General features: G+C 43.5%; 1 protein-coding gene across 2 annotated transcripts in view; it reads left to right on the forward strand.

The window, feature by feature from the left end:
- The window catches only part of DIS3L2 (DIS3 like 3'-5' exoribonuclease 2), a 163,657-nt gene that overhangs the window by 97,387 nt on the left and 53,813 nt on the right, over positions 1-12,457 (forward strand). For both annotated transcript variants that reach the window (XM_010716800.3, XM_010716801.3), the window contains exons 12-13: positions 4,769-4,881; positions 10,825-10,932. In XM_010716800.3, coding sequence (XP_010715102.1) covers positions 4,769-4,881; positions 10,825-10,932 — 221 coding nt within the window. The remainder of the gene's footprint in view (positions 1-4,768; positions 4,882-10,824; positions 10,933-12,457) is intronic.

Below are 12,457 nucleotides of genomic sequence, written 5' to 3' on the forward strand. Positions count from 1 at the left end.
TTTTTTTTTCCTTCTTTTTTCTTTTTTGCTGTCGTTCTCTTCTCTCTGCCCCTGTCCCAGCATGAACACTGCCATGCCTGGACCATCAACGTACCCGTGTAGTACATGCATATCCCGAAGAGAAACAGATGCTTGCGCATGGGTCAGGTCCTTCATTTAAAAGCACATGCTGATGATCTGCGATGACCCTTAGCTACTTCCAGCAGCTTTTTCCTACTTTTGCTAGGTGCTAAGCACTGCTTTGCAAATAAGTGAGCAGCACCAGGTACCCCCAGGGCAGAGAATGGGGAAGAGCTGTAATTATTTGCTGCAAAAGATTGGACTAACCTCAGAACAGTCAACTGCCTTTAATTGCTGGAAGTAGGTGGCTGTTTTCTGTCTGGAACAAACACTTTGCAATCTGCTTTGAACTCTTCTGTATCTCCCTAACTGAGTGGTAACATACGTCTTCAGAAATTGTTGTTAACACAAAAAACTTGGTATTAGATTTGAAGTTGATGTAACGCTCTGAGTGATTGCATTCTCTTCTGAGAAGGGTGATGAGTGAAGGTGAGATGGAAATAAAGGAGTGTGTATCCATGTGCTGGAGAATTACCTTTCGCTGTTTTATCCTCAAGGAGTAGCATTTTGAAATTCCATGGTCCAAAAATTTACGTGTGCCACAGTATGAAATGAATGTGCTTGGCCTTTCCCTCTGTATTTGTGACTAGGGTGCTGAAGATGGAGAAGTGTTAACTCAGTACTGTCCTGATATATTCAACCCAACTTTCTGGTTCCTGGGGCAAATTCTTGATACAGCTTGCTGTGTTGGCAGTTTTTATGGAACATTTACAGACTCAAAGGTCTTTCTCCTTTCTTTGAGCTCCTTCTTGCTAATCCTTTTTGTTTAGAGTTTTCCTTTGAAAAAAAAGGTCTTTGAACTCTTTTGTTGTAGTACTTGAGATCATCAGTGAAGAAAAAAGAAACAGCTTGTTCTTTGTTCTTCTGTTAGGTGCCACACTTGTACCATTGTGCTTTGATTTTTAGCATCATATCAGTGTTACGCACACAGGATTTTGGAGTGAGTTCAAACAAACCGGATTCTCAGAACAAGGAGCTGAACCTTTTCTAAAGAAGCACAGCATTGTGCTGGAGGATGCAGCTTTGCCATTTGGTAAGCATCCAGAGGAGATCCAGGCTTCAGGAAACTTGGAGAATTTCAGGTCCGTTTCATCCTGCCATTCCAGCCACTCATGGTGTGGTCAGCAAAAAAGGAAATGGTCGTCTCTGCATGTAATGTCACCACAAATCCCATCCATCCCTTTTGCAGAGAGTTTTGACCTGGGAGTTTCTTTGGTGGCCATTTGGCCAGCGATTTCCCTCTTCATACTTGCAGACCTCCTTTAAAATAATATTCCCCTCTGCTGTCCATCTCTGCTGCCTGGTCTCTGGATGTGCAAAGGAGGCAAAAAGGATGCAGTTGGCCAATAAACCACATGTTGCTCAATTCTAATTGCATTCTCCATTGCTAATTGTCTCCCACTCTTCAGATTCGTAGTGATGGAGTTTGAATGGCAGTTTTGCACCCACCTTCAAATGAAATAATTTTAAATGAATAAAATTCTGAGATCCTGAATGAAAGAAGCCATCCGAGCACCTTCAACATTTTTCATTACAATAGATGCTCTCTTTTGCTCTTGCTTAAGTATATCAGCTATATGAAGTGTCAGGCTTAATCCCCCACATATTCTTATGTACATACTCTAAGAAAGAAAAAAGGTCTTTAAACTAGTTGTGTATACCTAGCTTTAGGACTTGTTGTGCAGCTTTAGGTTCATTGTAGGAGAATTGTAAATTGGGTCAGACAAATCTGTGGTTTGTAACGTACACCTTTCTGTGAGAAATTTAAATTGAAATCAGGATGGAGAACTACATGCCAAGATACGAAGCCTATGTTTGCTAGAGAAGTAGATTTTGTCATCAAAATGAGGGTGGAGTAGGCAGTATAGCAGTGTGTAGTGTCTGGTCCATGCATTGCCGACCCCTTCCTCTCTGTGGCAAGACTTTTTCAGTGTAGGAGGTTTTAACTCTCTTTTCCTTTCATTCAGGCCACGTATTCTTTTTTCTTGGGAAATAGCGTAGGACTTACAATGTGAAATGCTCCTTTTGTGATTGATATAAAAATTAATGAGACTAGAAAAACTGTTTGTGGACCTCGAAGAGAATCCTAGTGGAAGAACTTTGTAGATAGAGAAATACTATTCATTTTTATTGGCAAATAAACCAGGAGAGAGCACTAGGCAGGTATTTCTGTGCAGGCTTAGGCCGGTATTTTCTGCAGCACATCCAGGGCAAATCAGATCAGTTGATCACTGTCTGTATCTTCAATTTTTCTTGGTCTGAATTTGTTTGGGGGATGACGGAAATGGGGTGATTCATATTTGAGCAAGGCAAACCCAAGAGCTGCCAGTTTGCATTATGTCAATGTATGTAACAAAATATTTAGATAGAATTTCCATTAAAAGTTCAAAAGCAGGGGGCTCGTGCTGACCCCAGCTTTTAGAACCTCTGGTGGGAAACCTGAGTGAAATTTAACTCCGCGCAACGTATTTTTGTTGGCGAACTCCATGTTTTATTATCTCATGCAATGAGATCTTTCTTGGTTTGTCAATTTTCTACCGAGGACAAAAAGTTCATGTATGTAACAGCGCACATATTGAATTAAAGTGCGATTAAAGGCATGATGTAATGACCCCCTCTCCTTTCCTTTGGTCAATATTTGCCTGCAGGGTCAATACATTACAATATTGACTTCAAAGTGTTCAATATTTTTTTACCTTCTGAGTGTGTTGGCTTCAAGTGCATGTAATATTAGACCTGTCGGTTGAACTGTTAGTCTAAGACTTACTGTCTAAGTAGTTTCAGGCTTGGATGCCTAATCCACGTAGAGCAGCTTTCAGGGCATCTGATAATATCACAACACAGCTGTAGGCAGCTTTCTGAAGTGAACCATTTAATCTGCAGGCTTTTCTCCCAGCTTTCTGAGTGGTGGAATTTGTCCCTTGGTGTGCAGTGGGATTATTGCCCTCTCCTCCTGCTGCCATGATATTTACTCTCTGCACGACTTTCCAGCAACAATAGGTTATGTGGAAAAACCTAAATCCCAGTATTCCCATCTTCCATGTGATTTTCTGCTGCCTTTACATCTCTGCTCTATCAAGTTGTTGCAGGCTGTCCAGGAAAGTGGTAGAATCACTGTCCCTGGAGGTGCTCAAGAACCGTGGAGATGTGGCACTGAGGGACGTGGTTAGTGGGTACGGTGGGGATGGGTTGGGGTTGGACTTGGTGATCTTAGAGGTCTTTTCCAACCATAATGACTCTATGATTCACCTCTTTCCGTTCCTGCTCTGCTGAAATCCGGCACTGTTACCCACTGGGTGCACGCCGAGGCAGATACACTGCATAGTGACATCAGCTATTAACAATTTGTCCTTCAAAAATGTGACACTTGAGAGAAAGGCTTTGATAATATCCTTCGCAAGGTGTATAAACAAACAGGATTATAACCAGTATGGTATCTTATTATGCTGTCTTTTTGAAAAAGTAGAAGAAAGAAAAATATTTATAGATACCACAAAGCTAGTGAATTCCTCTAAAGAACTGAATGTTATAATTAGGAACCCGCCACACTTAGAACTATTCTACAAATAAGCACCTCAAATCTAGTCTCGTTCTTCCAGAGAAAACAAAGGTCAATGGACTCCTTTGAGGATTAGCAGACCAGAATTTCTTGGACTGAAGTACTATTACTTCCAAAGCTGAGGATGATCGCTACTTCCAAATTCAAATTATTGCTGAAATCTCACAGTAAACTCAGTAATATTCCTCTCTAGCCTAACTTTTGAATTAAGATACTTTTAGACTAGACTGTAGTTGGAGAACAAAGAGCCTAATCTGAGGATAAAGCAGGATAACAGGGAGAATATTCTTGTGGAAAACTGCATTTCTGCGTAGTCTGACACTAAATTATTTAAGACTTCTGTGGACATCAGCAGCAATTTGCACTTGACCCAGAGAGAATTGGAAGCAAGTACAGCTCTGAGATCTGAGATCCCAAGGCACGCTCAAAACTTGTGTCCTGTACTGCCTGTGGGGTTGCAAGGTGGGGTCCCACATCCCATATCTGGCAGCAGAGCTCACTGTTATGAGCTCTTGGCTGTGAATACTTAGCCACGTGGCTTTTAAAGGCTTGCACGCATCCATCACTGCCTGAGCACTCACACGTGGATGTGGGATGAGGTAAGTTGTGATCACAGTGGTGGTGAATTTGGTAGTTCTGGGAGACCACAGTTTTCATCTCAGATGGGAAGAGATGGATAGAAATACCATTTTTGTGAGCTATAGGCATAGCATATAGGGGAGAAGAGGAGTCAGAGTATTTACATAGGATAATACGGAGAGATCAAAATGCAAAAGCATTCAGACTTGTCAGAATGATAAACAAATTTGTGAAAATCACATTGTCATTCTCTTTTCCTTTTCTTTGCTGTCTCCCTAACGCTGGTGGTACAGGTGGTATAGGACTCACACATCACAAGAAATGTCTCCCAGAAGCGATCCAGCAGAAAATGCAGAGATCATAAAAACTGTTGATTTTTTTTCTTTTCTTTTTTTTTTATTTTCTTTTCCTCTGAAAAGTAACTTCTGGATTGAATTATTCCCTTTTTCCCAGTTCCCTCAACGCCTACATTTCTACCTGCAGCCTACTGACTTCCTTGTGCAATTTCAGGGAACTTCGAAGTGGGTGTTCACATTGCGGATGTGAGCTACTTTGTACTGGAAGAAACAGCACTGGATAAAGTGGCGAGCGAGAGGGCAACGAGTGTCTATTTAGTGCAAAAGGTAGGAACAACTTTTCTTCTTTTCTTCTGAGCACTGTCTTTTCCTTTTACAAGTTTGTTTTCAGATGTCATCAATCAAGATCTGGTTACTATTGCAAGAAAACTACAAAAATTGGTGAACTGGTATAGTCAAACACAAGACTTAATGCTGTGCGCTGGCTCAGAGCTCATGAAGACAGCAGTGCGTGAAGCAGCAGTCCATGACCGTGTGTTTTTGGGTAGAAACTCAGGTATGCCAGGGCTTGGTAGCTTAGGAGCAGTTTAATTGGAATAGGGCTCTGCTGACCTGGAGCTGGTTCAGGTCCCATAGCTTTAAAGCTATGTTTGTATCATCGTGAGCTGGAGATAACCTTGACAGGCCCCGCTTGGTTTCTCTGCATTGCTGTTGCAGACTCGAAATTTGCAGATCATAGGATCATAGTATCATTAAGGTTGGAAAAGGGCCTCCAAGATCACCAAGTCCAACCCCAACTGACCCCCACTGTGCCCACTGACCACATCTCTCAGTGCCACATCTCCACGGTTCTTGAACATTTCCAGGGACGATGACTCCACCACCTCCCTGGGCAGTCTGTGCAGGTGTACCACCACTATTTCTGAGAAGAAATGTTTCCTAATATCCAGCCTGAATAACGATAGTGATGGAGATAGTGGTAGTGACGGAGAGTTTTGTCATCTCACTTCCTGAGGAACCACAGTATTCCAGTTTTCTTTCATCTTGGTATCCCGAATATGGAGGAGCGATGCTTTCTCATCATGCACTGAAAAGATTTTTTTTAAATTGTAGAGATTTTAGTACAACAGAAGCGAATATTAAACTCAGTTTTGAAGTTGACTTGTAAACTGTAAAAACATTCAAGTTTGAGCATAATATTAGAGGAGAGGAAACATCCGTGTTTCATCCATAGATGATTATTTTTGTCTCATTTTTCGGTGAATGTGCAGAAACCCTTCCTAGCTCATGAATTACTGCAGGTACTGCGTATGAATTGAATCCAGGAAGCTTGGCTCTTGGCTTCAGGTAGTAGAAGTCCTTAACAGTGCAACCCTTCCCAGATGTTGGGGCATCTTTGTTGACATAAACAACCACATCCTAATTGCTGGGTTGTGTGGAGCAGCCATGAGAGCAGAGCAGAAGTGTCTGAGCTGGATTGGTCATAGTGAGACCAAGGAGTGACCCCACTGGGTATCACCTTGCCAGAGATTGACTTCTCCAGGAGTGGGAAGCAGTGTGTATCTCACAGAAACAGCAGTTCTTGCACCACAGCCTTCCCAGCCCTACAGTCTCTCTGTCAATAAGCCCTTGGCTCTGTGATGCTCTGCTTCCACCTCTGGTAGGGGTGACTCCATAGCTGTCACTCACCATGTCACTCATGCTTGAAGACATGTAGTTTTTTGGAAAGAAGGATTTTTTTTTAATAAACATTTTTAATGAAAATGTAGCTGAATTCAAAAGTTAACTGTTCCTTCTAAATGCATTTTTTCCCCAACCACCAGCCGTATGTGATGCCTACAATAAGTTACATGTTACCTTTTCACATCCATTATCTTCAATTGCTCTTCACCTACCTTGGCCTCTCAGCCAGGGATAGTGTTTTGCCCCCTCTACTGCCTTGCAGAGAATGCATTGTAAGAGTACAAACCAGGTTAGATTGTTAAAGCACAATGTTGGTCACTATTTTAATTGCAGTAGATGAAAAGGAGCAAGAGGATGGGCAAAGGAAAGCAGCCAGCAGTCTGAAAACAAGATGGTAGTGTGACTCCTGTAGAAAATATGCTTTCCTTTGATGGGATTGTTTCCTAAGACAGCTGTGATTCTGCTAGAGGTTAGCACCATGCTAATCCTCCCAAAGAAGTTAAGTAAGCCACATATTTAATTTTCCTGAGACGTGTATCCAGAAGGGGAGTTATTGTGTAATTGCTAGCGGTCTATTTAATAAAAGTCAAAAGTTCTTGAAATAAGAGTGTATCAAGTTTTAAGAAGCAAGAAAACCTAAACAGTTTCCTCTTTTTTGGCATATCCCTTAGTGTTATTTTAGGTGTGAAGCAGCTTGAGTGAGAGGTCAGCCATAAATCTGTGTAATATTTTATTGGTACTATTTTATACTCGAGATCAAAGATGTGATCTGTAAGTCTATCTCCGTGCTGAGTCCCAGGACTTCGAGACATTCACTTTTGACACCAGCAGGTTGTCAGGGTGTTGATATTTTGATAATCTCAGGGTGAGTAACAAAGAGTTGCTCAAAATCTGAATTCATGGAAGTGTTGATATAACTCTTAAGCAGAAATCTTGGCTCATAAACAAATTGCCTATTTCCTCTGAGTGTCTGTTAGTGTGTAAGCAATAGGCCTGCTGAGCCCGCCCCATCGTTAGACCTTGGCACCCTCCTCCTGGTGCTGGGGTGGGCGCTCCTGGTTAATGAATCCCTCCCCATAGGATCCATGGGAGAGATGAGGTCACCCCAGGAGGCAACAGTGGTTGTACCAACCAGCAGGGCAGTTGCAGAATGGGATTATTTGAGACGAGCAAAACTGTCTGTGTGGCTTTTTGAAAATGAGGAGTTTGTTCTCTTTTCCCTGCTGGTCTGATTGATTTTTTCCTCCTCTGTTCCTTGCAAAACTGCTCCAGCAAGTCCAGTGAGCAGAGCGGCCTTGGCTACTGGGCTCTGCACTTGGCCAGTGAGTGTCGTGGCTGCAGCAGATGGTTCTGATTTCAGAGGCAATGTGAAGTTTTATCACCCCAGTATGTATGCTCCCAAGGAACGAATCTGAGACTGGAAACTCACACTTGGATGCTGGAAATGCTTTGTTAGTCTAAGAGGCAAAGAAAAAAAAAAAAAGTACAGCCCAAAGGGCTCTTGCAAGCAGGAGCTTGGATAGATATTTCTGTGCCTGAAGTGACTCCTCCACCTGAGGTCTAGCTGTTAAGTACATTGCAGGGCATGGTAAGAAGGCCAGGTGTTTTATAACCCCAGGGTGGCGGTGCTGTAGGAAACCCCCTGCAGTGCCTTGTCCAACTTTGGCTTTTCCTTTGCCTGGCTGTTTGAGAGGCTGGCAGGGCTGGAACCCTGCTGCTCCAGCCAGGTACAGCAGCAGTGGGCCTAAGGAGATTTCACACAGAGAGAAATGTGGTCTGATTTGAAATGCAGACTTGCAACTGTGAGCCTGGTGGATATCAGCCTTTTGCTGGAAGAAGTACCCATTTTGTATCTCTTGGGTCCTGCTAGGCTGGTGGGAAGAGATGATGTCTTTTATTGGTCTGGCTGAGAGATGGGCTTGGAAACCAGACAGCACAAGCCTTTCTACAGCCCTTGATTCTAGGATCCTTCAGTAAAAAGGATTTCTGAGGGGCTGCGAGTCCTTTATTTCCATGGTGAAAGCTTTTTCCCTAGCCCTTCTGGACTCCTCTAACTGCACTTCTAGGTCCAGCTACTTTTACACACCCTCTGCTCCCAGCTTTTTTGAGGTGATGCCATGCAACCCTGCTATTTTGTAAATCTTCCATGGGCGTTACAGGCATACTTAAGGAAATCTCCTCTCATCCTGCGTCTCTTTCAAAAAGGGATGAAAATAATACTATTGCAACGGTTCCTTTGGGGCAGCCCCTGGGATAACATCTCACTCTCTGAGTTTGACACAATTGTGATGTCTTTGTACATTAAATGCTGGGCTTGCAACTACTAAGAATCCTTTTTGACTGTGACTGAATCACACTGAGGATCAGGCCAGAAGAGGAAATTCTTGCTGTCTTTGGAGACTTCTTGCATAGCTTGGGTTAAGTTGCTTTGCCTGAAGTTTCTCCACTGCAAAACAAGGGTGACATGGGTTGGAACTTCTCCATTTAACAGTAGGTTTTTATAGCTAATTGCTCGGTGAGCACTTAGCACTGTAATTGTGATCTGAGTTAAAGCTTTGCTTGTGTTTCACATCACTGAAAGCCCTTCCGTAGAATTATAGCCTCTTGAATTGGATATTAATCCTGCTCAAGTACACTTAAAACACGCATCCTGTTGTTTCACTCGGGCTGTTCTTCGTGGATGGGCTTTCATGTTTCATGTCAGTGTTTTGCTAGCAGACTGTTATTGCCTCAGGAGAAGTGAGGAGAGAGGATGTGCAAAGGCATGAAGATATTCAGTAAGTACAGAACATCATCTCTGGGAGCCAAAAAATTAATCATAAGGCGGATGGGGAGAGATGGAGGCAGATGCTGGTAACAGCATCCTTAATTTGGATGGGAAAGGGTTGGGAGCTTTTATTAACTTGCCAGCAAGTTGTTCACTGTGACCTGAGCTTCGGGGTCTCATGGAGGTCATGGGCAATCCTAGACAGGCAGGGATTTCCGATAGTCTAGAAAGCTATTTTCTCTCCTTTCTGCTACGGGCTGGCATCGCTTGGGCTGAATTTATAACCCTGTGGCCTGGGCCCTTCCAGGCGGCATGGCAGCCCTCACGTACCAAATCTGTCAGTTATGAATGTATGAGTATTGTTAATGTGCTTTGCACAACTGGAATAACAGAGCTGACAGCCTTTGTGTTGCGGGAAACAGCTTATCATAATCTGTGCCCTGTGACCTCCCAGCTGAACCGGCGCTGCTGATTCATGTTGAAAGGGACTCCTTGACAGTTGGAGACCGTACAGTTAACCTCTTGGCATTAATATACAGTGCAATTAGAATGAATTTATGGCCATCACCCGGTGCCAAACCACAAATGTGATTAAATATTTTAGGAGTCTTTCCTTCAAAGCAAAAGGTAAATATCAACTGTGTGCACTTAAGGAGAAAATGGGCATCTGAGACATTTTTTTTTCTTCTGTGTTGAAGAGCAGTTGTTCCCTTCACACCCAGATATAAAGTGTTGTCTGTGAAATTACCAGGTCAGTGCAACAGAGTTTGGAAGAGCTGGGGTTGCTGCTGTACCTGTGCTGGGTGGCACAGGAGAGCAGCCAAAAGTAAGGTGAATTAAATAGCTGAAATATCTTTGTGGCAAACTTGGCTGTGTAGGGCATTTCTTTCTGTACTTTTCTGGAAAGTACCGGCCCACATTACTGCTCAGAGTAAAACCAAGAGGTAGGTAGTTCTTCTCTGGGGGCACTTACTGCTTCCTTATAAAGGTTAATAATGAGAAGAGAAATGAGAATGTTGAGCTCTAAATAATTAGGTTTGCGTCATTAAACAGCTTCTAAATATTAGCTTTACTGCTGGCTTCACCTGGGAAATAATTCAGGAAAGGCAGAAAGACTTGGAGCTCCTCAGCTTTGCTATAGTGTGAATATGTGATGAGGCAGTGGCACAGGCTGCCCAGGGAGGTGGAGGAGTCACCATCCCTGGGGCTGTTCAGGAGACGTGGAGATGTGGCACTGAGGTACATGGTTATGGGCATGGTGGGGATGGGTTGGGGTTGGAGTTGATCATCTTAGCGGTCTTTTCCAACCTTAATGGTTCCATGATTGTACGTTCTGCACTTTTGCTTTGGTGCTGCAGTCAGGTGAGTAATATGTAGTTTGGTAATTCAGCGATCAACAGCTGCAGTATTGATTGGTTGTAAGGAATTAGAACACAAGCTAAAACATCTCTGCCAGGAATTTCTGTTGGCTGACATTTTGTTCAAGCAGAGCTTAGCACAGGAAAATAGTAATTGTTCTCCTTCTGTTTGCAAACACCGTGTTCAGTAGTCACAAAACAGGTGCTTTTGTTTATCTCACCAACATCTACGCATTCCTGTCTGTGCTGCAAAGCACAGCTCAATCCTTATTAGAGCCATGCACGCTCCTGTGATGCGTGGGAGAAATTTACACTTTGCAGAAAGCAGCCTCAGACTTGCATTTCTTGCCTGGTGCAGTCATTAGTGGCAAAGCAAAAGGTGCAGTTTCCAAATCCGAGCTCTTCAGGTTCTTACTGACACCACGATGCTTCTTAAGCACTGAGTTTCCTCTTCACTTCTAGGTGATCCCAATGCTTCCCAAGCTGCTCTGTGAGGAGCTGTGCAGTCTCAATCCCATGCGAGACCGGCTGACGTTCTCTGTGATGTGGAAGGTGACTCCAAAAGGCAAGGTAAGTCAAGCAGCAGACATCCTGCTCATCAGTCCTGCCTCAGTGGCCAGACCCTAACCTTGCAAGTAGAGTGGTAAAAATGTCACCCCGTAACTGCCAGTTGGATAGCAAAGGACTTACTGGTGAACAGTAACAGAGGATGTAGGACTGTCCCTAAATCTTGTCTTACTGATGACTGGAAAAATCTCACAATGTGGTAGGAAAAAGAAGAGCATTTGTATGAATGTTAGAAATGGAGGATTTCTATCTCCATGCCAGGTCACTCATACATTTAATATCATATTTCCAGCAGCCAGTCACAGCTAATAGTCTGGGACAAGATGTTTCTCCCTGAATCCAACCCTGCATTGTGCTTGCAGGCAGTTGTGCTCTGCAGTGGATAAGGATCCCTCTGTGGTCTCCCTGGTAAACGGAGTCTTTTATTCCTCATCTGTGCTGCAAATTACATTGATAAACGTGAAGCGTGATAGCTCTTCAGCAAAGGCACAGCTCCATCCTCTACATGCTGTATTATTCCTGGAGATCAGCTGTGCAGCAAGCTGCCTTCAGCTCTCTTGATTTGTCTCCCTCTCCTACACTCTTAGTAACAACCCAACAATCTCCTCTGTGGTGATCGTTGGGTCCATGCTGCCTTAATGGATACTGAGTCTTCTTTTATTCTTTAACAAAATGTGGTTTCAGTCCTGTATCTGTGTCTCTCCAGCTCTGGCATTGAAGTGGATTTTATTTGTTCACTGTGAAAAACATCCCGCTTCCCATAGCGGCAGCATGATTACTCCTGGGGCCTTCTAATTGTTGCTACTTGGTGGGGCTTTTATTGACTCTGAGTGCTCTTTGAACAGCTAATAGTCAAGTCTTAATTAAAATAAGCTTTTAATTAAATTCTGTCTCTTATTCCCTGCAATGTACCCACTATTTGCTTTTCAAATAGTATTTGTACTGACCCTGTAAGGCCAATAAGGAGGTAAGAGGATCACAGCACCAAGCTTTGCCTATGGACGTGGTTGATCCCAGCAGAAGTAGTGCTTTGGGACACGACCTGGGGAAGCAGACTGCATGCAGGTGTCTGAGCAGCCAAGTTTCTCCTTGGAGGCTTTGCAGGGATGGCAGCCTCGGTTGGGATCAGTTGATGTGAAGGGGAACTTATCTCTTATCCGTGAGGTGGGGCAGAATAGATCTCCTGTGTTTCCCCTCTGAGCTTCCCACTGTCAGTGCTCCAAAGCAAGTAAGTCCAGAGCCTGTGCATCTCCCAGAGAAAAGACAGCAGGTTCCTCTCTTGAATGCAACTGTTAAGTTGGTAGAGTTTTTGTTTATTGTTTCTTATAGAAAAGTAATGCCAGGCTCAGCCCTCCTTGGCAACCGGCACTTTCTTGTTTTTATGGCTTTTGCATTCTGGAGTCGTCATCAGGAGTGTAACACCAGGAGTGTAACACCAGGAGTGTAACAAAATTTTGCCTGAGCAGTACTCCACGTAGCTCTGTGGACTCCAGTGGGACAGAGTGGTGTGATGTGTTGATGACTTCCC

Source organism: Meleagris gallopavo, chromosome 11 (assembly GCF_000146605.3).
Source record: "Meleagris gallopavo isolate NT-WF06-2002-E0010 breed Aviagen turkey brand Nicholas breeding stock chromosome 11, Turkey_5.1, whole genome shotgun sequence".
Classification (NCBI taxonomy): domain Eukaryota; kingdom Metazoa; phylum Chordata; class Aves; order Galliformes; family Phasianidae; genus Meleagris; species Meleagris gallopavo.